This window comes from Microcebus murinus, chromosome 3 (assembly GCF_040939455.1).
Source record: "Microcebus murinus isolate Inina chromosome 3, M.murinus_Inina_mat1.0, whole genome shotgun sequence".
Taxonomy (NCBI): domain Eukaryota; kingdom Metazoa; phylum Chordata; class Mammalia; order Primates; family Cheirogaleidae; genus Microcebus; species Microcebus murinus.
The window spans coordinates 38,946,372-38,973,015 of record NC_134106.1 but is presented as its reverse complement, the minus strand read 5'-3'; the positions used below and the strand labels follow the sequence as shown (position 1 = coordinate 38,973,015).

The 26,644-nt window shown below is 51.5% G+C and overlaps 1 protein-coding gene across 1 annotated transcript in view; it reads left to right on the top strand.

The window, feature by feature from the left end:
• Positions 1 to 21,526, top strand: part of KCNK12 (potassium two pore domain channel subfamily K member 12) — a 52,440-nt gene extending 30,914 nt beyond the window's left edge. The window contains exon 2 of the mRNA XM_012755608.3: positions 12,545 to 21,526. Within this exon, the coding sequence (XP_012611062.1) occupies positions 12,545 to 13,446 (902 nt within the window). The 3' untranslated portion in view covers positions 13,447 to 21,526. The remainder of the gene's footprint in view (positions 1 to 12,544) is intronic.
• The last annotated feature ends 5,118 nt before the right edge of the window (positions 21,527 to 26,644 follow it).

The following is a 26,644-nucleotide window of genomic DNA, read 5'->3' as shown; positions in this document are numbered from 1 at the left end:
AATAAAATGCAGTTAGGAGCTGCTGTGTGCAGAAGCATTTTGAGAAAGATAAAAGCAGCCCCCGAGTGCCAGGAGCTGGCCTGGCACCCATGGCAGGGCTGGGGTTCTCCTGTGGAGCTCAAGCATTTCATGGGGGCCTGCAGCAGATAAGGCCACCTTACGACCGCGGTGGCATGAAAGAAAAGCAAGACTGCTCACCCCACAGTCATGTCCAGACACAAACCAAACATTGCCCTTCTGGTAAACAGGAGCAGCTGCTGCTTCTTGACCAATCACGGCTTTGGCCTCGCTCTACTGTTCCCATGTTCTAGCTAAGAATTATTAAGATGCCCAATCACAGAATCACCCCTGCTCCCTGGCAGCATCCCATCCAGAGCAAAACCTTGCTTCCTGGAGCCCTCCCCACATCACCTAACTCTAGCCCACATGCTAGCATTAGTCCCCTCTGCTATACCCCATGGTGCCAGTCTCCCTTGTTGCAATGAGCCAGTAAACCCAGTTGTGTTCGGCTGCTACCGTATTCCTGGGGGTGGTTGGCTGCAGGCCATGGACGATATTACTCATCACAGTATTCCTTCCCCTGCCCTCATGCCTGGCACACAGCAGGTCTCAAACACATGTGAAAGGAATGAACTAAAACATGGTAAAATGGAAATATGTTTCTGGTATAGGGTCTGCTGGTGATTACTAGACAAACTGCCGGTTGTCAGGAACTTAGCAGCCATGCCCTGAGCACCTGCGTGTAGAGGGTGGGAGAAAGCCTAGAACGTGGCTGTGTCCTCACTGTCAAGGAACACAGAAAAACACAAAGGGTTAAATACTGCTTTAGGACAATAGCTAACTGGACAGGCGCTGTCACAGGCAGCACAGAACTCAATGCCTGGTCAGCTGAAAGTGCACCAGATGATGGAGGGGATCCAGACAGGTGACAGGAAAAGGAAGTAAGTCATTCCTGATCTCGAAAGGGGGGTCGGGGAGCTCAGAGTGGCCTGGGCAGGAGTGTGATGGGGCAACGCTGTGCCTTAATACCACGGGTCTGGGACAGTGCAGAATGCACCTAAAGGAGAGAGGGTGTTTCCAGAAAACCAAGGGCTCTAGGTCCCAGGTCATCAGGGCCTCTGTGCACATGAGGGAAAGAGGACAAAAGGCATGGCAATGACGTGGAAGGAGGGTGGGTTTGAACTTGGGCAGATGAGCTGTAGCCCTGGTTGTGCCATTTTCTATGACCTTGACCTTCAAGGTCACTAACATTTCTGACCTTAGCCTCCATCTCCTTCTATCACATGGGATCTGGTACAAACTCATCCAGAATGGACATTTTGGCCACAGCAAGTCCCCTAGCATGATACGACTGGACTCTTGTTTCAGAACAAAATCACAGTTGTGTTCTCTGAACCTAAGGCTGAGCCAGGCCTGGAGAGGCGGAAAGGAGAGGCCTGTGGGTGAGAGATCTGGGACCTGTGTTGTGTCTTGTCCTTTCACCCGTGCTGCCTTACTTCTCGGAGCCTCGTGTAATGACACCACCTGGGTGGGGGTTCCACAAACCCCGTGCCCCCTGGCCCTTACACCTGTGTGCTGAGAGTGGACTGTGCAGTTAGGACCAGCCCTGCCCTGCTTGGAGGAGGGGTGCTCCCCAGCCCAGCCTGACAGGGCCCTGTGCTGAGGTGCTGCGGCAGCCCCTCTACTGGCCCAGACGGTAGGGCCACGTTGCTGAGGGGCAGACACAGTTCTCTGGGTCCCTCTAGGGCACTTCCCTGGCTGCAGCTGTCAATTATGGGTTTGTTTTTGTCACACCTTCTCATCTTTATTACAGCTTTGAAGCAGCCAACCAGGCTGCCTTCTTTGGGGAGGCCAAGTGTGGGGGCACCTAGTGGGACAGAGCCAGGGCCTTGGGGACTGGCCTCTGTGCATCAGTAAGTCATGCGAATGCTACATTCCAGGCTCAGTGTCTGGCTCCCTCCTGAGAGGCGATGTGACCTCAGAGCTCTTCCCCGAGCGAGCCTTCGGCTGCGGCCACAGCCCTGTGTGGGCACCCTGAGGCGGGGGCAGCAGGGCTTCCTCGTCTTGCTGCCCCTAACTCCAGGGACTTGTCGACCAGGCTTTGTCCCATCGAGGCCGTCCTTGGGCTTGGATTCAGTCCTCTCCTAAAATTCTGGGCTGAGGTAGGGCTCTGCTCTTTTTGTCGGGGGCAGGAGGGGCAGTGATCTCATCCCTGAAGAGGATTAGTCATCAGAGCGACAGGGACGGATCTGGGGGCCAGGATGGAGCCGGGCTCTATGTAAATGAGTCATCTTCCCGCCAGCTCCCGGGCCTGAGCCTGACAGCTGCTCCCCAGGAGAGGTTGTTAAGCAGTAGCTACCCGGAGGCAGGAGTAGTTAACCGGCTTTTAATAACTCATTTTGCTGAATGATTTCTGGTGAGGAGAGAAAAACCTTAATCCCAGAGATAAAGTACAGAAGGGGAGGGCAGTGGAAGTCGGCCCCACCAGCAAGCAAAGCCGAGCCGAACTGCTCCAAAGCCAATTCTAGGGACTCGCTTGCGGTGCACTCATGGTTTACCAAAACGCTTTAAATCGCTGTTCGGTCCTGTTTTCCTAGCTCCCCTCCCCGCTCAGCCATCCCCAAGCCCCTTCCTGCTGTCACCAAGTGAAGAAAAGCACCCCAAAGGCCCCTAAAGAATAAGCCAACAGCAAGCAGGAGGACAGGGAGGAGGGCCACTTGCTGCAGGCATCTCGCTGTCCGGGTCCCTGAGCAGCCAGCCTGCGACAGACACTCCTACCCCACACCCAGCCACGGAGCGAGGGAAACCCAGGGCTTCTGCCCTCAGGGACTTGACCACCCAGTTCTGCAAACGAGACAAATCCACAGCGCCAACAAACGCAGCAGCCCACAGTCTCAGCTTTTCCTCAACAGTCTCATTTTTTAACCTGCCCCTGACACACACACACGCTCAACGTGGGGACCGGAAAAGACGGCGCCTACCTCTAGCTGGGCCTCCGACCGAGAGCAGGTCCAGAGCTGGAAGTGAACCCAGAGGTGAGGAAACTGAGGCCCAGTGGCGTGAAAGAACGGCATGTCAGTGGCAGAGCCAGACTTGAATGCGTACACAGGCATGTTCCCTTGTCGCCAGAATTCCTCCGTTATGCCGTGATCCGCCCATCCTTGCGTGCTCCGCCTGAGGCACCTCAGCTGTGAGGGCCATGCCTCTCCCGTGGGTTCCCAGTTGAGGCTGGGGCCTTGGGGGCTCTCGCTGTGCCTGGGCACGTGGGAAGCACGTCCTCATCTAACCCTCACCATGACATTCAGAGGTGGGCAGGGGCATTGGGCCATTTCTGGTGGGAGAAGCCGAGGGTTGGACAGGGTAAGTCGTGTGTCCGTGACGCCGCCTGAGCGCAGCCCCTGCTCCTAACTCTGCCCCAGCTCTCCGAGGAAGGTGCTGTTGGCCCTTCCCAAGCCCGCAGGAGTGGAGACTCGCTGAGTTTATCTTCCGAGTGTGAGGCTTCCACAGTTTAAAAGTTTCTACAAAGCAGGGCCCACTACCAGGTGCCGGGCTCGGATGCTGAAGAAGCCACCAGAGGTGCCAGGCAACGCTCATCCCATAGAGCTCGTGTAGGCTCAGCCAGGTGACAGGTGGCTGAGTGGTGCTCTGGCATCTTCCCTTCCCTTCTTCCACAGATTCCCGAACATTTTCCACCGCCAGGCACAGCGCTGCATGTGACACCAGCAGGCTGAACCCCTCACCCCACCGGCCAGCCCCGCGAGCAGGAGCAGCACTCTGCGGGGTGGGGACGCCTCTCTTAAGCCCGGGCCTCTACTCCCTCGCTCTTGAAATCCCGTCTTGTCTTTAAAACTGAACACACCCCTTCCCCCATGAACCTCTCCCGACCATTCCACCAGGCGGACCTCAGCCCTGATTCGGATCTCAACTGAACTGAATGCAGCTGGGGATTGGGACCAGTTTTAAGTTCCCCAGGTGATTCTGTTGTGCAGCCAGAGGAGAGAACTGCTGCTCTGGCCAAAAGCAACCTACTCTTTCTTCCGAATTCCTGCGGATTTGCCTCTTTCCCTTGTCACACCTCAAGCTCCTTCCTCTAGTTGCAAATCCTGACTCTGCCACTTGCTCTGTGATCTTGGGCAAGTTACTTACCTCCAACATCTTTATCTATTAAATGTGACTCAGTATACTCATCTCACAAATGAGGATGATAGTCATTCCCACGACAGTTCGTCAAACCTAAGACACCATCGATTATAAATGCACCATTGCTGTGCGTACCATTTAAGAATTTAAAATGCTGACCAAAAAAAAATTGTCAGGCCATTGACTGTAAGATACATTCTGATTTCAGAGATGTTAAAATGTGAAGAAAAAAAGCACTGACTTGGAATCAATGGAACTCAGTGGCTCATAGAGTTATGAGGATTAAATGAATTGATGTGCACGAAGCACCTGGCACGGTGCCTGGAAATAGTGAGGGCTGGATACATGGCAGCTGTTATTATCCCCCACGTCTTCCTTCCCCTGTAAATGCTTTAATGACTTTTCCAGTCATTCTTTCAGTACCAGCGCTCCCAGAAGTTTCCGGGCTTGTCTGAATCTTGTCGTTTTGGGGCCTCCCTCCACAATGAGACTGGGAACCTGTTGGCTATAAGGAACAAGGCTGCCTAGGTTCGAATCCTAGCTCCACCACTCCCTGGCTGTGTCTTTGACCAAATTAATCAACCTCTCTGTGCCTCAGTTTCCTCATCTGTAAAATGGGGATCATGACATAATACCTACCTCAATGATTTTTTTGTGAGTATTGAGTTAATATATATAAAACACTTAAGACAGTGCCTAGTACATCCATAAGCCCTTAATAAAGGTTTTTATTATTATTAATCTTTCTACTCTCTACAATGAACTAGGGGATCTTGTACAAAGTAGGCAGTACTAGTTATTTGTTGACTAAAAGTAGAAATTTCAAGAATCCCAAGGGTGAGAAATATCAGAGAGTGAGAAGGCTGAGGTGTGGGCTCGGTGGGCAGGGGACGGGAAGGGACTCAAGAACTGGGCATGGCCCATGGCTCGTTAGGGTAGCCAGGTAAAGTACAAGACACACAGTTAGATACGGCTTTTAGATAAATGAGAAATCATTTTTTAGAATAAGTATGTACCAAATGATGCATGGGACATACTTATACTAAAAACGGTTGATTGAAATTGAAATTTAACCGGGCACGTTGTATTTTTATTTGCTAGACCTGGCAACCCTGAGTAGGGGTTAGCAAATAGGGGTTTGCCAGGTTTAGCAAATAAAAATACAATGTGCCCAGTTAAATTTCAATTTCAAACAATCAACTGTTTTTACTATAAGTATGTCCCATGCATCATGCATCATTTGGCACATACATATACTAAAAAAAAGATTTCTCATTACCTAAAAGTCATATCTAACTGGGCATCCTGTATTTTATCCCCATCTCGTTTGATCCCTCCTGACTGGCTAGCGTCAGGATTAAGAGCCTCACTTTGATAATCGAGGATCCCAAGGCTCCCCCAAGGCCAGGCCAGCAGCCAGCCCCTCCCATGTCCCTCCCTCTCCAAACAGGGGAGAGTGGGAGGTGTGGGGTGGGCTGCAGGGTGGGCTGAGGGGTGGAGGGTGCGAGTGACTCTCTGGGACTGGGAGGGAGGCTCCTGGTTGTGCTCCGTGGAAGAGGACACTGGCCAGAGCCTTCCCTGGCACCTCAGGGCTGCACCGAGCAGCTCAGACAAGCCCCCTGAAACACTCAAGTCAACTGAGATGGCCAGACACATTCTGTGTTCACAGTAGCCTGGGGAAGCAGAATAGTGCTAGGATTCATAAGTCACATTAGCACAGTAAGCATTCAGCAAAGTCCTGATGTAAATAAACTTGTCTCATGTTATTTGACCTATCTTTTTAAAAAAAAAAACCGTTCTCCCCACCCTATCCCCATTACATCTATTATCCCAAGAAACCCACTTTGGTGTAGTATATTACAGTTTGCAAAGAGGGTCCTGGTGGGAGGTTTACACTTTATAGAGGAAGAAATCAAGGCTCAGAGAAGTTAGTGATCGTGACTTGCTTCAATCACTTGGCTGATAGAGGACACAACAGAATTTAAGTCTGATACCATTTCCTTGTCACTGGGCTGCTTAATCAGGTCCCTTAACCACTGGCCCCAGTTGGAGTGTGTTTTGTTGCAAGTCACAGAAAGCCCAGGCAGGAGAGGGGTTCATGGGCTCCTGCAGGTGCAAGTCCAGAGGTAAAGCAGGCAGCATGGCTGGCTCGATCTGACGGCTCATTAGGGTAACCCGGATCTCCTTCCTTCCATTCAGCCTGTGTGGTGTCAGCTTCATCCTAGAGCCAGCTCTTCGTGTGGCTGCAGATGGCTGCCAACCACTCCTGGGACCACCTCCTGCTCCCTACCTGTCCAGGGCAGCTCTTATGAAAGTGAGAAGCTTTTAATCCAGAAATGCTCAGAAAAGCTCTTCTCTCGTCTCGTTGGCCTGAATGGGGTCACAGGCCCATTCCCGAGCCAATCTCTGTAGCCATGGGATTGCCCCACACTGACTAACTTAGGCTGACAGTCATGGTGAGGAACTGGATTATCCTGACCGGCCGACACCAATAGAACCCATTCCTGGAGTTGGCTCAGTTGTCCAAGTGGCCTGGCTACTACACGCTACAGGGTTGGGGGAATGGCTGTTAAGGAGACAGCTACAATGTCCACCACAAGGGTTTTAGGTTGATGGGAACTTAAATCAAAATATTTGCAATGGGACAGATTCCAAGCAGTAGGGTCATCTGGGACATCTTATTAAAGCTGTTTCATAAAGGAATGGTTTTAGCCCGTTTACATCTGATTCATCTGGAGATAAGTGTTAAATTGCAGGTTCCTAGGAACCTTTTCTGACCCACTAAATAAACCTCTGAGGGAAACCTGCCTTGGAATCCGCATTTCCACCCTGCATCCCAGTTGCTTGGAACAGCCCTGGTTTACACATGCTGTCCGGGGTAATTATTAGCAGGGTCCCTTTTACTCTCAAAAGTATCCCCGATTGGACAATACAGTAAATCATAGTTCCCTCCCTCAGAGTCGACAGCGCAGAGCCCAGCAGGAAAAGGTCCCGGAGGGTAATGAGCCAAGACTTCCCATCTGTCTGGCACAGCGGAGAGCGCACGGGCTTCAGGGTCAGCCTTGCCACCTACAAACTAACTCGGCGAGTCCCTTCATCTGCCCGGGCCCACTCGAGTGGCTGTGCAGCTGGGGGTAACACTGCCTCCCTCACAGGGCGATTGAGGGACTGGATGGGGGGTGTCTAACAGAGGCTGCCTTCCAGGGGTGCACGGTACAGATCGGTGCTGGCCTCTCCATCTCGCTTCCCTGCTCTTTGAGCTGAACTCCAAAGGCCCTGTCACCAGGGCCCCATTTGCGAAGGCGGCACCAGACAGGCTGTGGGAATGAGCTTCACAGCTTTTGTCAAAGTGGCATAATAAAGCCCCCAAGTGTCTGCTCTTTGCAAACTGGGATGGCAGATCAATTGTGGCATAAACAAAATAGCAGGCTTGGTGTGAAGCCGGGGACAGATTACGCCTCTGCAGGGTGTGACTGGGGGAGGAGGAGATTCTCAGGGTGGCTTGGTTTGCCTTTTCTCTGGCTGAAGCTTTGAGGCCCCTCTCCAGAGCCAGCCTGGCTCCCCACACATTGCCAGAGCTTAGGGGACTGCACCCCTACTCTGGTGAGCACCTGGCTAGGCAGTAACACCAGGCACAGACCCCACTGCCCTCAGCAAGAACACTGTCCCCAGGGTCTCAGCATCCCCCAGAGCTCAGATCCTATTGATGTTGATAGGAAGTGGGTGGACCACGCCCCCCCAACCTTGCCTCCCAAGCGGAGCTGACTGTGGTCTGCAGGGAAGCAAAGGGCAGTGAGGCAGGCCCGGGAGTCAGATCAGGAACCAGGACATAAGAAGGGCACTGGCTTCTTGGCTACCCACTGTGCTGTCAGAGGACCTCCTGACCTGCCTGCCCCTTCATTCTGAGCAGAGAGTCCCATACAGCCAGTCTAGCATCCAGCATCATTTTGGGCCTACAGTGACCTCCTGGCTAAGTGGTTATGCTGAGTGCAAGCTAGCCAGAGCCACAAGATGACCCCAGGACAAGTTCTGGTCCAGATTCTATGTTGGGACAGCAGGTAAGAACTGTGCCCTGCCCAGGGGTGAGCCTGCTGGCAGCGGAGGGCAGGGTCTGTATAAAACCCCTAAGAGACAGTGCGAGGGGACTCTAAGCAGGCAGCCCAGATGCTCCGTGGGGACAACAGCTGCACCTGCTGGTTTCCCACTGTAGCTCTGAGCTGAGCACGAGGCTGCCGAGCTAGGTCCTCAGTAAATGTGTGCTGATGTCGGTCTGAACAGCTGCAGATCTGGTGCTGCTTGCCTTGTTGAGGCCCTAGCATAAGGCCACAGCCCTGCCGGTACGGGGTATCGGGGGTCGGGACACAGGCCTCATTCTAGGTCCCAAACTCCAATGGATCGTCTTGGGCAGAAGCCAGGAGTCCAGACATGGAGGAGTTCAGAGGAATCTGAGGATGGAGGAGATGGCCTTGGCCACACGGAAGTAGGCCAGGCAAGGGGCAGATGTTAGCCAGAAGCAGCAGTCCCCTCTGCATCTTGTGCTTGCGCTGTCCCCACGCCCTGGGGACGTCAGGCCTCATCTCAATAGCCCAGCTTGTCTCAGCTGTGCCACGGGAAGGTGAGGAGTCTACCTTGGCGGGAACATTAAGGGAGGAGCAGCGGCCCCTCTCCCGTGTCCGGGAGGCAGCAGTGATGGCCACAGAGGACACGGGACTTTTGGGAACAGGGATCACAACTGAGGGGTAGCCTCTCCCCCATGAAGATGCTTTCCTGGCTGCGGCCTGGGAGGACTGCAGTTTGGTTTCTGAAGAGCGTGAAGTGTCCGGTGGTGCCCGCAGAAGGCAGTCTGGGGTGGTGGCAACAGCACAAACTCTAGACACCAGCAGACGTGGCTCTCAGGCTCAGCTTCCCACCCCATTTCTAAGCTGGGGGGCCTTGGCCAGCTGCTGCACCCTGAACCCCACGGTGTCCTCATCTGCTCAGCAGGCGCCTCCCCCACAGGTGGTGATGAGATGAAGTGAGATGAGACACGCAGGCCTGGCACTGGTGGTGGTGGCCTTCACCACAGCAGAGAGCAAATCCAGGTGGAACCAGTTTGTTAAGTGGGCTGACACAGGAAATGGCTTTTTCTCATCTATTGTCTTTAAGAACTCCCTTTTGGAGCTCTGAACATCTTGGGGTAGATGCTAGAGTTTTCCAAACAGTTATTTTGTTTTGTTTTTTAGCACCAATTTCAAGACTGACATTCATTCTCAGATGTTAAATCAAATCTTCAAATTCACTTCTAATCAAAGCTTAGCCTCTCCCCTCGGCTCTGGCCTAACATGTGGCTCAGGGTTCTGAAAGGGGTTTGGGGTTAGGGTGGTAATATTTGCTCTCCGTCTTACATCACTCGAGCCACTACCATTCTTTCTTGGCTTTTGCTGGTCGGGCTGCAATGCCCACTGTTAGACCAGGCATGTGAGCTTTCGTGGAGCCGATTTATGGGTCCTTGACCCCCTCCCCCCTTGTCCCGGGACCACTGTCCTGCCTCATTCCCTAAGTGGGCGCTGCCTTCTCCACCCTCCCTCCTGTGACTACCCCTCCTGCTGTTACAGTCCTCTGCCCTGGGTCTCTTCTTACTAGGGACCCCTCCCTAGCAGGCAGCCCTCTTGGGCAGTCTCTTCTGGTCCCCTTCCAGTGACCTATGGCACCCTCACGCATCCTGGCATGGCAAGTCCTAGCAGTGCAGACTGCTCCCATGACCACTCTTTCCCTCCCCTGCCATTGTGGGCTGCCCCAGTCAGCCTCCCACCCAGAGAACTCTCCAGCACAGCTTCAGCCTCCAGGGGACACTGTCAGGCTGTCTGTTTCTCCCAAAACTCTCAACCATGCGTCTGCAGCTCAGTCAGCGGGCCTCTAGCTGGGGAGTGAGCTTCGGGTGAGGGGAAGGATGCCACAGCACTCCCCCCCACCAAGCACTCCCCCCACTGCACCATTCCCCTCCACCATCCTTGGATACCAGCTAGCCTTTCAGTACAGCCTGGGTGGGAGGGGGCTGCTAGTCACCAGAACTGTTTTGCTGTTTTAGTAACTCCAGCATGGATATGTCTAGAATTTCTCTTTATAATGGGGAGTAATGTACCACGCATTATCCTCAGCTTTGAGACTTTAGCTGAAAATCCTAAAGAACAGGAGAAGCTAACTCAACATTCTTTTAGTTAGACTAAGTATTAATTTTCCAGGCTCAGGGGTTTCAATTTCCTTAGGAATTTATTAATAGCAAAGTGATTCCTCCACAAGAGATTTTGTTTTTCTCCACTAGTAGAAGCAGTGTTGTGTATACTGGTCTAAGCACCAGGGTTGAAGCCAGAAAAACGATGGCAGTCTGTCCCCAACAAGCTGTAGGTCATGGCCCCTCAGCCCCTACTCCCTCACCTATACAGCGAGGGGTACATCGGAATTAAGGTCACTTACAGTTCTCATAATCTAGGGATTTTAAAAAGTTTTTATGAGTGCAAAAGACCTCACAAAACATATACATTTAATAAATTATATAGCTAACACACATGTCACTACCACCAAGGTCAACAAAACATTTTTAGAACCCCAGAGGTCCCCTGTGTCCCCTCCCAGTCACTACCCCCTGCCACTCCCCAGTGGAAACCCCAATATTGACTTTTATCCAAATCACTTCCTCACTTTCTCTTATAATATTGCCAGCCAAATATCCATCCCTAAAAAATACTTTGGTTTCGCCTGGTTTTGAATTTTATATTAATGGAATAATATAACGCAGAATGAATTCTTTTGTTCAACATTCTTTTTGTGAAATTCATCTCTGGTGTTGCAAGTAGCTGTGGTTCGTGTTTTTTCATTGCTCTATAGTATTTCCTGTATGAATAGACGATTGTTTAATAGTGTTACTGAACATTTGGGTTATTGATCTAGGATATTTTATAAATACACACACACTACCATTCCATATATAGCCATATAAATTCAGAGCTAATCAGCTCTTTATGAACTCACGAACTTGAGTTTGGCTTTAAAGTGTAGCAAAATCTCTCTGTCAAGTTCCTGGTTACACTGCTACTTTGGTGTTTTTCACTCTCTTGTGGCCAAATTCTGAATCTAGGGACATAATCCATCTTCCTCAAAGCAGGTAATTTTCCCCTAATTTGAGTCACTAAGCATAAAATGAACACTATGCTCAGGCAATTGGGCATTTCCTCCAGGAAAGGTAGAAAATTAGCACACAGGCTTAAGGAATTTAATCTGAAAGTATTACAAGAAATATTTCCTATAGTCTGTTTAGGCAAACAGTAAGCCAAATGCGACAAATCCTTCTCCACCCCTTTCCCAGGGCTGACTCCACTCCACTGGCATCACACAGGTAGCCTCCCGCCATAGGGAATGGATTAAACAGGGATGCCCCTCGATGCCAGAGGGGCTGAAAGGTGCTTTGGGGCTGCTCAACTGATACGTTTTCAGCTCAGACTTCAAGCAGCAAGTTAATCTTCCCATCAAGAGATTAAACCCCCCTCCCATAACCAGAGTCAGGCAACTGTGGGTCCCACAGAGAGACCACAGCCAGCAGCAGGCAGAGAGCTCAGGACAGAAGGGCAGAGCTGCCACCCTGCACTGCCCCGGATGCTGGGGTGGGCACACGGGTGGGCAGCCAAGTGTCCTACAGAAATCAGTCGATAAGGACTCCCTTAAAGCCTGTACTTTGAACAAGTGGGTAAGTTAAGAATTATATATAAGGGTCCATAGCAATAAGCAGCGGTGCAGGAACAAAAGCAATCCCAGACACACACCAAGAGCACAGGCCCCTTGGCCACAAGTGAGGGCAAGGGTGATGGATGGTGGTTCTTGGGTAAGAAAGAGCTGACACCCAAGGGCAGAGCCACACTCACTCAAAAAAATCCCTTTGTCAGCTCCATAAAGCTCTTTTCAGAGACCATTAACTATAGCTACCTGATCACACTCTACCTGCTTCCAGAGTGAACAATCTCAATTAAGGCAAAGCCCTTAAGGAATTCCGTCCTAACAAGACTGTCTCCCGGGTGTGCCACAGGTTACATAAAAAACCAATTTACGGATGGGAATGAAGGCGCCACTTGTTGGCCTTGTGGGCATCTGTTTTGTGCTGTTTCAGTTTTGCGTGTCCTGAGGGTCCCTCCTGGTGTCTATCCTGCCCCACTTCGATCCCCTGAAGGGCGGTGTCTCCTCCAGCAGCTCCCGGGTTGCCGATCAGGAACCATTCCTGGTGCCACCAAGGGAGAGAAATGTCTAAGAACCGTTTTCCTCCACCGGCGTGGTGCCACTCAGGATAGGAGCCATGCCAGCACGTGCAAACGCTGGCCCCTGCCGGGTGGGGACCACCTGCTCAGCCAGGACCGCTGACCCTGCCCTGTCTCCGCAGGTTTCGGCATGACCACCCCCGCGACGGTGGGCGGGAAGGCCTTCCTCATCGCCTACGGGCTGTTCGGCTGCGCCGGGACCATCCTGTTCTTCAACCTCTTCCTGGAGCGCATCATCTCGCTGCTGGCCTTCATCATGCGCGCCTGCCGGGAGCGCCAGCTGCGCCGCAGCGGCCTGCTGCCCGCCTCCTTCCGCCGCGGCTCGGCGCTGTCGGAGGCCGACAGCCTGGCGGGCTGGAAGCCCTCGGTGTACCACGTGCTGCTCATCCTGGGCCTGTTCGCCGTGCTGCTGTCGTGCTGCGCCTCGGCCATGTACACCAGCGTGGAGGGCTGGGACTACGTGGACTCGCTCTACTTCTGCTTCGTCACCTTCAGCACCATCGGCTTCGGGGACCTGGTGAGCAGCCAGCACGCCGCCTACCGGAACCAGGGGCTCTACCGCCTGGGCAACTTCCTCTTCATCCTGCTCGGCGTGTGCTGCATCTACTCGCTCTTCAACGTCATCTCCATCCTCATCAAGCAGGTGCTCAACTGGATGCTGCGCAAGCTGAGCTGCCGCTGCTGCGCGCGCTGCTGCCCGGCGCCCGGCGCGCCCCTGGCCCGGCGCAACGCCATCACCCCCGGCTCCCGGCTGCGCCGCCGCCTGGCCGCGCTCGGCGCCGACCCCGCGGCCCGCGACAGCGACGCCGAGGGCCGCCGCCTGTCGGGCGAGCTCATTTCCATGCGCGACCTCACCGCCTCCAACAAGGTGTCGCTGGCGCTGCTGCAGAAGCAGCTGTCCGAGACGGCCAACGGCTACCCGCGCAGCGTGTGCGTCAACACGCGCCAGAACGGCTTCTCGGGCGGCGTGGGCGCGCTGGGCATCATGAACAACCGGCTGGCCGAGACCAGCGCCTCCAGGTAGACCGCCCGCCCGCGCGCCGGGACCCTCGCCGGGCTGCGGGGCCGCCAGGCGTGGTCCGCTTCACCTCTCTCAGACGCTGGCGCTTTCTTAATCTTTATCCAATAAAATGAAACCAAAAAAAAAAAAAAAAAGGTTTTTTAAAGAAATACTATTTGGCCAGGCTTGATGTTATCAAGGGCAGGTTTGGGGGAGCCTGTTTTCCCTTGTGAGCCCCCTCTTGGAGAACCGTGGCCCCCAGCAGATTCTCCCCCAGGGAGAGAAAAAGTGGCACCCTCCAGACCCCCAGCGGTGCATACCGCAGTGGAAAGAGTGCGGTCCCTGGGCTCTGCAGACTGGCACTAAACCCCGTCCCCATGCACACAAGCAGCCGGCAACCCCAAAGCATATGGTGCAACTTTTCGTGGCTCTGAATTACCTCCTCAGCATTTAGAATCCTGGCCCAGCCTAGCAGCTTCCTTCTGGTCGTCAGAAGTGATATAGTCACAGTTTTGACAGGTGGGGGTGGGGAGAGCCATATGTTGCCTCCCGATGTATATATATAGAACAGCCACTACACACAGAGAATGGTGTAGTATTATGCAATGAGACGAAACATAGCACCAACTCGTGGACTGTGGCATTTCCCCCAGATTTGGAAATTGCAGTGGTGAGGGGCTTAGCTGGCCTTTCTCAGCCTGGAGTTAGTCCAGTTAGCACAGCGCACGGGGCAGCTGCTTGCAGCGGCAGAAAGCCCAGGGCGCCTGCAGGGAGGGGAGTGGAAGGCAGCAGGAACCTACTCTGCTTCAGCTGCTGATCTCCCAGCTCCTGCACATCCTGAACCCCCTAACCCTCCTTTCTTCCACAAGTGTCACCCACAGCGATGCTTTTCATTATTAACCAGGAATATGTGAGTCCTCTCAGATAAGCTTTTTCTTTGTTGGTGTGGACTACTTTTCTGTTAACTACCATTGATCAGTTCAGACATTTTCCCCTTTTACAGAGCCCATCCTCCTCCTCTGAGTCAGGGCTTTGCCAGCTCTGTCCTCAGCTAACCAGGGCCTGTAGCACTAGGAACCCCAAAGCAGCCACCTTGCAATGTCAGGGCATTTGGCTCCAGAGCCCATAGTGGTTAGGGGTCAGGAATGGCAGAATCCTATTCTATTAATAACTATTGTTTGCCAAGTGAATGTGTTTTCTCTATGCAGTCTATTGGAGGCAGAGGAAGGCAAGAGGAAAGGAGTTGGTGGAACTGGTGGATGGAAGTGACTTTAGGTTGAAAGCTTTGTTCTGGGTGACTAGCAGGCTGAGGGGACAGGTTTGCCCAGACTTGCCCTCTGCAGCACAGGGGTCCCCGGCCTGGACGAGTGCCAGATACCCAGGCTTCTTTGAAAAGATGCGGGTCTGGGACTGTAAAGGAACACTCTTTCTGCCCACTTTTGTCATCCAAAGAGTTGACATGCCAGAGTTTATTCAGGCCCAGTGTGACCCACCAATATGCACAGCTTCTGACAGGAAGTCTTAGAAAAGCACTACCTCTCCGCTGCCAGCCCGAGCCGTGCTGTGAAATATCTCTCTCTGGCAAACGCGCCTGGAACACGCACATGCACACAACATGCACACGCACGCACGCGCACATGCTCAGCAGGAAGAGTCACGCTTGAATGTCAAACTCCTCTTTCCCCTTCCAATTCATGGCAGGAAGTAAAACATTAGCTGGGGATCTCAGTGACTCTCCGGCTGCTTTGGGCAATTTCTAATTTGGGTTGGGATTGGTTTTTAAGCACAGGCCCTAATCTGAGGTGAAGCCGGCGAGGCAGGGCTAGCCAGGACAGAGCTCAGGCTTGCTACATCCTGAAGGCCCGGAGCCTCTGTGAGCCACACCTCCGGGATTCACTGTGACTGTCAGGCCAGGCCTGGGAGCCCCCATCCGAGCAATGGCTCTGGTCACACTAAGGGACTGCACACTCAGAGGGGCATGTGTTCTCTAGGGCAGGGGCCTCTGACAGGACCTGGAAGTAAAGTGCCACACTTATCCCTTTAAAAGAAGGAACGATTAAAAAGCATCCAATTAGAGGTGTCACCTAGGCAACAGGAAATAACTTGGGGATCTGAGCCATCCAGAGGGGGAAGCAGAGATCCCCAAGATAGAGGCATCTAGATGGTGAGGACTTATGCTGCAGACAGAATAGCAGCTTACCCACAGGACTAACACAGGAGACCTGAGACCTGGCCATCCAGACTCCATGAATTAGATAGGCCTAAAGGGTGCCAGGTGATCCCCTGACCTGCGCATGGGACCGCATGCAATCCTATCTCCGTGGGAGGAACCAGGACCTGCCTCCGGAGAAGAAAAACTCAAAACACTCTTTGGCAGTCTTCTGTCAGCAGTGCTTCCTAGGGTCTATGCTAAGTTGCTTATGCTGCAGCCTTAGCTGTTTTCACTTTTCCTACGCTTTGGCTTTGGAAGGAGGCAATTGGAGGCAGCTTGAGCAATCTTGTAAAGGAACCATAAACATGGTTTGGAGGAGCAGGGAAGGAAGACCCTTTCCGTTCTCTCCCCACAATTTCCCAGAGAAATGCCAGTCCTCCAGGGTACAATGATAGCTCAGGACCCAATGGGACATGTGTATTTTTGCCAGTGTTCCCCTGGTCCCCATTCTCAGACCCAATCTCAGTCACATTGTCGTGATACAACATGTCATCATCCTTCACCTCTGCCCGAAGGGCTCAGTACCCCAGATGCCAGCAGCTGCTGCCCTGAAAAGCTGGGGCTACCAAAGTCAGGGGACTTGATGGAACATTAGACCCATGCCTACAGGACATGAGGTCTGACACCCTGCTTGAGAGTAAGCCCTGAGAGGCAGGGATGGGTCCTCCCATCATTTCAGGAACAATGACATTAAGAGGGACCCCTTTCTTTGGCACAGGCTCTTCTGAGCCTCAGGCTAAGAAAGAGTTCCATCCTCCCAGACTCAGGGCTTCTCCCACTGTTGGGGGGGCTTCAGTCTGCTGCCCAGTTGATAGCTCACTGCAATCCACAACTCCCTCAGGCTCCAGGACCTGCTTCCTTAAGCCCACACTCACTCATCTCATGCTAGGGCTGTGGGGCTCCCTTAAAGGTAGAATGGGCTCTAAGAAGCCCTTGTCATTGGGGTGTGGCTTGGGGAAGCCAGTGTCTAGGGGAACAGCCAGGCCTTCTCAGAACTGAGCAGAAAGGTAAAGAAGCCACCCTTGGCCAGGTGTGGTAGCTCACACCTGTAATCCCAGGGCTTTGGGAGGCTGAGGCAGGAGGATCACTTGAAGCCAGGAATTCAAGACCTACCTGGACAACATAATAAGACCTCCATCCCTACAAAAAGAAATTTAAAAATCAGCTGAGCACAGTGGCCCACAGCTATAGTCCTAGCTACTCAGGAGGCTGAGGCAGGAGGATCATTTAAGCCAAGGAGTTTGAAGCTGCAGTGAGTTATGATCTCAACACTGCACTCCAGCCAGGGTGACAGAGTGAGTCCCTATCTCTAAAAAAAAAAAAAAATTCACCCTTGGTATCCAAGCTTGCTAAAGCCAGGTGGTCAGGCCCTTATGTCTCTGAGTGAAGCCAGAGTCTCCAGGCCTGGTGAAGGAGTCAAAGGATTAGGCAGTCTCAGGCTCTCAGTTTGTAGAAAATGCCAGACAGCCCTGGGCATTTGCACAGCATCATGTATATGTGTGTGCATAGATACATATATGCACATACACACACCAGCCTTACAAAGAGATATTAGCCCTTTCCTCAAGGAAAAAAATCCCAGTCTGGGCCACTTTAAGAAGAAAGATTTCCCATTTTTAACGCTCTAGAGATCTACTAGGGTCTGGGAAATTCCTTGGGGGAATTGTATGTCCAATTTGCATGTATTTGTTTTACACAGAAGCCAGCATCCAAACCCGACCGGCACCTGGAAAACAGCTGCTAACTGACCCAGGATCCTCCATCCCTCACACAGGCCTCCCAGCAGAGCTCTTCTTCCTGTGGGCTCTGGGGCGAGGGGTGACTGAGCCCTCACCACCAAAAGAGAAGCTTCCGGGGAACTGAGGCAGACAACAGCCCAGCTAGGTGGAAACCATAGGAACTACGAGCCATGCAGTTCGGTCTTACTGTAACTTTTTACATTCTTGAAAAACAAAAAGCACAATTCCACATGCACACTGTCTGGAAAACACATCCAGACAGACAGCTTAGGGCACTTCTGAGTCCAGAAGAGGCGCTGGGCTTTATTTGTTGCAGGGGTTGCTCTCCGGTGACTCCAGAGGAAGGGCCTGCTGAATCCATTCCTGGCCCCCAGGTGGGCTGATCAGCACGGACCTGGGGCCTGGACTCTTACCCCCAGCAGCTCTGGCACCTTTAGGCACCCCAGAGCACAACTGGCTGCACCCACACGCTAGTCTCATCATGCATTGAAGAGAAGCGATAAGATGCACTAACCTGGCCTGAGACCCTTTGCCCCTTTATTTCCGCCTCCCCCCTTCCCCCTTCTTCCCTAAGTAGGCTCCCCCTTGCTTTAGAACTCATTCTTATGCTACTGTGTTCTCTCAGGAGGGGGGTTAGAGCATGCTGGGCAAGCCTGCAGGGTTTCTTAAATAATACATCTATTTTTCTGAGCAGCACTCCGAGAGGACTTGAAGGGTATTTAAATTAACGATGAATAAAATGCAGCCTGCCACCCCTTTGAGATGTTTGCTTTCTGTCTGTCAGAGCCGCCTGCCTCCCTGTCTTCCTGTTCACACCTCCTCTCAAGAGCCCTGGAGACTTCAGCTTCCAGGATTGGGCCTGGGTGGTAGCTCCACTGGGAAGTTATTCCACAAAACAACAGTAACACCCATCTGACCCTGGGGCACCAGAGGGTCATGGGGGCAGCTTGGCCAGACTGGGCCTAGGCTAGGGGAGCCGGGAGATGGACCCAACCTGGCTGCACACTAGACTCTCCATGTGGAGCCGGAAGAGATCCTAAAGTCCAAGCTCTACTCTGGAATTCTGATTTCACTGGATTGAGGAGCTCAGGCAGGCTCTGGCACATTTTTGAAGGGATTCTGATGGGTATTGATGAACCCACACTATACACACAGAGCACTCAGATTATGGTGACGTGGAAAGAGTATTTAGAAACCAGGACATCTGAATTCCACTTCTGGATCTGTCATCTTTTTTATTTTTTTGAGACAGGGTCTCACTATGTTGCCCAGGCTGGTCCTGAACTCCTGGGCTCCAGCGATCCTCCCACCTCAGCCTCCTGAGTAGCTGGGATTACCAGCAGGCTCCACCACGCCCAGCTACTTCTAGATCTGGCAGTCACCTAGCTCACTCTGATCCTCAGTTTCCGTTTCCCCATCTCTAAAATGGGATGATGACACCATCCTCCCTCCTCCCAGAAGCCTTAGGAGAAGTAAATGAGAGGTGCTCCCTTCCTGCCAACCACAGCCACCCAAAAGCATGAGCCACCCCTCTTCAGTCTACGACAGGGGCTTTCGTGATGTCACACGACAAAATGGAGTAAGAATCTTACACGATGTGTTGTACAGGCCATGCACTGTTTTCCATTCTGGTTCTGTTTTGTTTTAATGCTGGTCAAAACTATTATTGATTTCATGATCTGCCTATGAATCATACTCAACAGTTTGAAAAACACTGGCCTACAATGTTTCTGGAAAAAGGGCTTCCTCTTACCCTGCTTCCAGCTAAAACCCATTAGCTAGGCTGCAGTGGTGGAGGGGCCTGCATTCTGGTCGCCTACCAGCTCCCCTCTCTGTTGGGGTCTCTAGCTGTGCAGTGGACACAGGTGGGTGTTTTATCTACATGAAGTTGTCCAGATGATACTCAGCTTCAAGTTCTAAGGACTGTGATTTCTATGACATTTTAGACTCCCAACCGGCGATCCACGGATGGACTGTCAACCCTCTTCCTTCTATGGTCAGTTACCTTTCTATGACTATATCAAGGAGATAAGTAAAGGGGACTTATATTTACCAGACCGGGCCCCTGGACAAGAGACTTGCATATTTATCTCATTGAATCCTCTCGCTAACCCTGGTAATTTGCAGCTTTCTCCCCATTTTGTCCTGAGTCAGAGAGATCAAAGTAACTTGTCCAATTTAGGACCAGCCACCTCTGTGGCTAGAGAGACAGGGTGAGAAAGATGGGGCAGCTTTTGCTGGCCCTGGACTCCAGGCTTGTGGAAGTTGACAGGAGACAGGGCACTGCAGAGCAGCATGCTGAGGGCTCTGTGTCCACAGGCAGCCTGGGCAGGTAGGGGAGGCTCTCAAAAGGAGCTGTCCAAGCTGAGCCTGAGAGAGAGAGCTGCAGGGAGCCTGCCCAGCAGGAGCAGGAAGAACATTCCAGGCAGAGGAGCAGCATGTGGAAAGCAAAGTGGGGGCTTGTTTGGGGAACTGCATGTTGTTTTGCAGGACTGGAGCCTGCAGGGGAAGGGAGGTGATGAAAGACCAGATCATGAATGGCCTTGTAAGCCAAAGCAAAGAACTTTTGCTTAATCCTGAAGACAATGGGGAGCTGGTAGAGGTGCTTTAAGAATGCTTGAAGGCCGGGCGTGGTGGCTCATGCCTGTAATCCTAGCACTATGGGAGGCCGAGGCAGGTGGATCGCTCAAGGTCAGGAGTTCAAAAATCAGCCTGAGCAAGAGCAAGACCCTGTCTCTACTAAAAATAGAAAGAAATTAATTGGCCAACTAAAAATATATAGAAAAAATTAGCTAGGCATGGTGGCACATGCCTGTAGTCCCAGCTACCTGGGAGGCTGAGGCAGGAGGATTGCTTGAGCCCAGGAGTTTGAGGTTGCTGTGAGCTAGGGTGACCCCACAGCACTCTAGCAGGGGCAACAGAGTGAGACTCTGTCTCAAAAAAAAAGGATGCCTGTGATACAGAAGAGGACTGAGGCTGCAGGGCTGGAGGAGGAAAGGGGGTGGCAGGAGGGGCGCCAAAAGTAGTGCTAGTGAGAACAGAGAGATGCAGACAGATTTGAGAGACACCTGTGAGAGTAAGGAGATCAATAGAATTGATGATTTGGCTGGACATGGGCCATAAGACCAAGAGAGGAATTAGGAGGGACCCGGGTCTCAGGCTGAGCAGCTGCATAGACAATGGTGCAACCACCAAGCCTGGGAACACAGGGGAAGGAACAGAAGAGAGATGATAAGTTCAATGAGGGAGAAGTTGGGCTTGAGTGACCCATGAGACATCCCAAGGGGTTCCATTAAGCCATTGGCTAGAGTCTAGAGCTCAGAACAATAATCTAGGCTGGACAAACATTTTGGAAGTTCTTAGCATCAAGATGGTAAATTAAATCACTCAGGCTCTGAGTGTGTAGACTGAAATAAAAAGGATCATGACCTTTTTTACCCACTTTTTTAACCACTTCCGTACGGCGCTCACCAGCCGCGAAACCTTGCCCACAGCCGGCACTCAGAGTCCGCACGATAGTTTGTGTTGTGCATTGACGATGAATCCGTTTTGCTCTTGTGTGATGAGGAAAGCTTGAAAGCACTGAAAGCTTGTTTTACTTTACAGGCAGCTTTACTTGTAATGTAAATCAGAATAGGTAACATTTACATATATGTTTTTATTATGTTATTTTTAAATGCTCACAATTTTATTTTGATAAATGAAAAACTAGAAAAGTCATATCATAGCTGTTGGCTAAAGTCGCTGTGCGCATTCATCTGTGGCTGTCGACTATAGCCGACACTCATACTGAAATGGTTAAGGGACAGGCAGGAGAAAAAGCCAAAACAGACAAAGGAGAAAACCAAGCACATGGGATGCCACAGAGCCAACAGAAGGAAGGGTTTCAAGAAGGAACAAGTGCCAGATGCCACTGAGAGAGTAAGATGAAAAAAGTACCCACTGGATTTAATGAAGGAGCATAGCAGTGACCTCAGCAAGAGCAGCTCCCGGGGAGTGTGACACTCTTGGGAACCAGGGCTACCACATCTAATTATCATGGGTCCCACATATTAGTTAGGATACAGATTCAAGCTGCTCTCACAGTGATTCAAAGTAATCCTGGCTTTAGTGAGTAAAAGTTCACATCTCTCTATTAAGAATGAGTGCAAGTATAACCTATGTAGTATATTGGATCTCTGACATGGGCACCAAGCTACTTCTTTTTTTTTTTTTTTTTTTTTTTTTTTTTTTTTTGCGACAGAGTCTCTCTCTGTTGCCCTGGCTAGAGTGCTGTGGCATCAGCTTAGCTCACAGCAACCTCCAACTCCTGGCTCAAGCAATCCTCCTGCCTCAGCCTCTCGGATAGCTGGGACTACAGGCATGTGCCACCATCCCCAGCTAATTTTTTCTACACATTTTTAGTTGGCCAATTAATTTCTTTCTATTTTTAGTAGAGATGGAGTCTTGCTCTTGCTCAGGCTAGTTTTGAACTCCTGACCTTAAGCGATCCTCCAGCCTCGGCCTCCCAGAGTGAGCCACCCATGCCCAGCCCACCAAGCTACTTCTACCTGCACACATCACTTTTGTTCCCTTGCCATTGGCCAGAACTTCATCACATGACCTAATGTAGCTATAAGAAAATCTGGAAAATGTGTTACTAGTTTTTATTCAAGTTGACCATGTACCAAATGGGGCTAGAACTCTCAAGAAGGGCGGGGTTCAACCCATGTTCAGGCCACCAAGGGGACATTATGCAGCTGCAGAGGGACCTTTGAGGGGTCACAGTGAGGCTGGTGCCACAGCTACCTGCTGTTGCTGGACTGACTCAGACTTCAGCTAGAAACAGGAAGTGAGTCAATGCCGTTCTTTTTCCTCCCTCCTCCTGTTCCCGGAACAAGAACCCCCATTGGCAAACCCATTTGGAAGGAAGCCAGAAAGGAATCCTGGGAAGTGTAGTTTGCACACCTCTAGCCTCTGCAATGCACAGCAGAGTTCAGAGGCAGGTGTATAATGGCACATCACCCATGAGGACACCTGGACCATCGTGAAGCTCCCAGGTGCTTTCTTGACTGTAAAAACTGGAGTCTGGGTTAAGAAAGTTACATTCCCAGCCCCTCCTATTCCATTTTTGACAGCTTCCTACTTCATTTCAAGGGAAATGTTCACAGAAGGTAGGCTTATAGGGTCACTAAAGAAAAGCTTAACCAAAAGGCAACAGACACCTGGTTGTGAGATTCATATCTGTCCTGCAGAAGTGAGCTGCAAGCAGATCTCTTCCCCTCATGAGTTTCCTTTTCCTCACCAGCAAAATGAAGGGCTGGCCATTTGGCTTCCCCGCTCTGAGGTTCCAAAGGGGAAGGGACGAGAGGAGAAAATGTAAGAGTTCCCTGGGGATTTCCATCCAGAACCACACTCAGCAAACATCTGCCAAGCGCCTGACCCAGCTCGGATAAGTTGTTTCAATTCTTCCTCCTCCAAGGACTGGGAGGAGCAGGACCAGCCATCTGGATGCAGGATGGAAGGAAATGTCCTCTGCTGAGGACTGCCCAGCTTCCTGCTTCCTGCAGCTTCAACGCACACACTCCACCCTGCGAGAACCTTCGTGAGCACCAGATCCTTGTTTTCATTTGTTTCTGCTTCCCCAAGAACAAGTGCTGTTTTCTAGAGTCTCACAATCCAATAGATAGCCACTAGCCACACACAGCTATTTAAATTTAAATGAATTTAAATTAAATTTTCAGCTCTTTTGTTGCACTAGCCACATTTCAAGTGCTCAATCACTGCATGTGGCATATGGCCACCATATTGGACAGCTCTTCTTCCCTATCCACTATGGAAACCCCTAACCTGCCATTCACCATGGGGCACCCATCCCTCTCCCACCCCCAGGGCGAAAGCATTTGATTACATGACTTTACACCAGTGTGGGTGACATCCATGTTCTGCGGGCATCTCTCTGTAAAATGGGAGCCCCCCCCCCCCCCGCCACGGGCACCACAGATGTTAGGGTTAGAGATAGATTTCTTTGGGATACGTGTATGTGCACATATGAGGGCATTGGTCCAAATATATATATGCATGCACAGGTATACAAATATTTATATTAAAAGCCTAGTCCCATGAATTGCTGTAATTAAGACACAAAGCAAAACTCCATGACGCTGCTCGCTTTAACTCAGTCACCGTGCAATGCTCCAGCAGACAGGGAACAAAGAATGGATCACTTGCTTGACTCTGCAGACGTAGGTCAACGGGGCCCAGCAAGGAGCTCACACAGCAGAAGCCAGACATCCTTCCTGCTAGCCCACAGCTCTGTCCAGTCCACAACAAACATATATGAGAACCTACTGTGTGCACGCTCTGTGCTAGGCCCCATGGAGGGTACAGAGTCAAGGAGACAGGAATCCAGTCCTCTACAGTCTAGGAGCTAGGACGTATCGGTAGGTGACCATAGAAGCAGGAAGATTGCAGCCGCATGGCCAGGTAGCCCCTGGGCTCAGAAAGTCCTAGACAGGCTACTTCAGATTCAAGCCCCGCACTGAGCACTGGGTTGCTCTGTGCTTCACCCAGCTCTACTTCTCCGGCCCTTCCTTCCTTTCCTATCCTCAACATGGCAAAGAATAAGCCACATCCTTTGTTTATCAAAACCTCAGCAGGCAGTTGATACCAGTGGTAAAAGACCTCTTCCTCCTATACCCCATCCTCCCTGCTCCTCCACCTAACATTGCCCTGAGGCAGGTTCTTAAAGTCCTTTTTCTCCAAGCCAGATCACAGACCCGCTGCGTTCTGCTGAGTTGTTCACATTCCTGGCTTGGATCACAACCCTGCAGTGAGAGCCTAGGGGTGCCCAGAGTCCCCGGAGCAGATCCTGGAGCCTTGGCTTTGCGCGTCCAGGGTGCTCTCCTGTCACCTTCTTCTGGGAACACTATACCTGTCCTCCTGGAAAGCTCCAGCCATCGGTGTGGTCTAGTGGGCCTGTCAATCTCAGGGTCCCTCCTGTATCAGCCAGAAAAGCATTCACCTGTAAGTAAGGGAAAACGCAACAAAGGGTAGCTTAAAGGAATAGAAATCAGGGTTTTTTCTTTACTGTAACCAGAGCTCTGGCACAGGTGGTCTGGGGCTGGTGCACTGACAGTGAGGCTCCTCCTCCTTCCCGCTCTGCCATCCTTTCCATGTTGGCTTGTCACCTCAGGTGCCAGATGGCAGCTACACCTCCACGGCTCACATCCACGTTACTAGCAGCAAGAAGTAAGGGAGAAGGCCAAAAATGTTCTCTCCTGACAAGCCTTTTCCTAGGCCTCCCTAGGACTCTCAGTTGGCATCTCTCTGACCAGAAGGATGTCACATGGTCGTTGCCACCTATGAGGAAGGCTGGGGATGGAGCGTTTTGCTTTCAGTCCTCCATATAAGAGGATAGCAAGGCAGAGGGGATGGGGTGGCTGTGGCATGAGACTATCTACAGCCCCTGCCGCCTGTCCCCACTGAGGCTGGATTAATAATCTGCAAAGACACAGCCATCGGTCCAACAGAGGGCACATGCCCCAGGCCAGGAGAGAAGCTTCCTGGCTTTCCATGAATTAGAGACGGTGGAGTAGCCCTTTCTTGTCTTGGTTTATAAATTAGGCCTGGGTGCATCAGCAGAGTCAGGTTAATGCAGGTGAATCCAGTCTAGCTTGTTTAAGGAGAAAAAGATTTATCGCCAGTGTTTAAGGAGAAAAAGATTTATCGCCACTCTGACCCTGGCCACCTGCCTTGCACTGATGACCCAGCTGGGGGACATAATCCCAACTCGGGTATGTCACAGGGCACTGGATGCCACTGTCCCCAGGCAGGGTCTTATGTGCTCAGGAGCTACACCTGGACGCCGCAGTCCTGAGCCCGGTACCGTGTGCACACAGCAGCCCGCCTCCAGCCAGCTACTGCCTGCATAGCCGAAACGCTGGTAGCCAGTCAGCATCACCCAGAGATTTTGCTTTCCTGCTATGGGACAGAAAATTTGCGCACTTCTGGTTTTAAAAGACCTATCCCATTTCTCCTTCCCAAACCTCATCCTGAATAGCCTTCCAAGGCCCTGTCCTGAATCAAGTTTCCTGTTTGGCAATAAACTCTTTCACTCAGTGCTCAATGTTCTCTAATGGGCTTTATTTTCTTCCGAACCTTAACTATTAAATGCCCCTCCCACCATCACTGGGAAGGCTGGAGAGACTCTAGGTTGAGCTCTGGGCGTAACTATCAGGAGAGATGCACTCACAGAACCAGGTCACTTAGGGGATTGCTGTTTCTCCTCTGATCAGGAGGCAGCCCTTTTCAGATGCCACCATGATAAAGAAGCCAGTCCAGAAAAACAGACACCCCCACTTGCTAGCAAAAAACAGCCGAAGCATGGGCTCCTCCTCTAATCTGCCTTTCAAATCTTGCTCAAGTGCATCTAATTTGCAGAATCTAGATCTCCTCCAGTTTAGTAGTTACAAGAGAGCCTGGGAAATGTAGTTTTCAGTCTTCTAGCCTCTGCAGTATATGACAGACCTTTAGAAGGAGGGTGGAGGAGATGCTGAGTGCCATCTACCAGATGCTCCCTGCTGCAGCTGTCAGTCAGCTGTTGTCCCCACCACCGGGAGCATCTTCCCACTGTGCCAAGGGAGGCAGAGGCAGGCCCCTGGCTGGGCACCTGCAGCTCTTCCTCCAACTCTGGGAGCTTCCTCCACTTTCTTCCCACCAGTGCAAACCAGTAACTCCACCCTTTGGTTGAGTTAGGTTTACTTGCAACTGAAAAAATTTGAACTAACACTGTCCCTTTTTCCAAAATCATCGCCTTTTTCAATCCTTGAGGGCTGAAATGCCTTTCACAGTGAGAGCAACTTTCACAGGAAAGTTCAGTCTTGGTTCAGCAGTGGCTCACACCTGTAATCCTAGCACTCTGGGACGCCCTAGCCAAGGCGGGAGGATCGCTCAAGGTCAGGAGTTCGAGACCAGCCTAAGCAAGAGCAAGACCTCATCTCTACTAAAAAAATAGAAAGAAATTAATTGGCCAGCTAAAAATATATAGAAAAAATTAGCCAGGCATGGTGGCACATGCCTGTAGTCCCAGCTACTCGGGAGGCTGAGGCAGAAGGATCGCCTGAGCCCAGGAGTTTGAGGTTGCTGTTAGCTAGGCTGACGCCATGGCACTCTAGCCCAGGCAACAGAGTGAAACTGTGTCTCAAAAAAAGAAAAGAAAAGAGAAGTTCAGTCTTGGAATACAGACACCTCCAGGAGAGAAGGTACAATGACATATTCACATTAAAGTGTA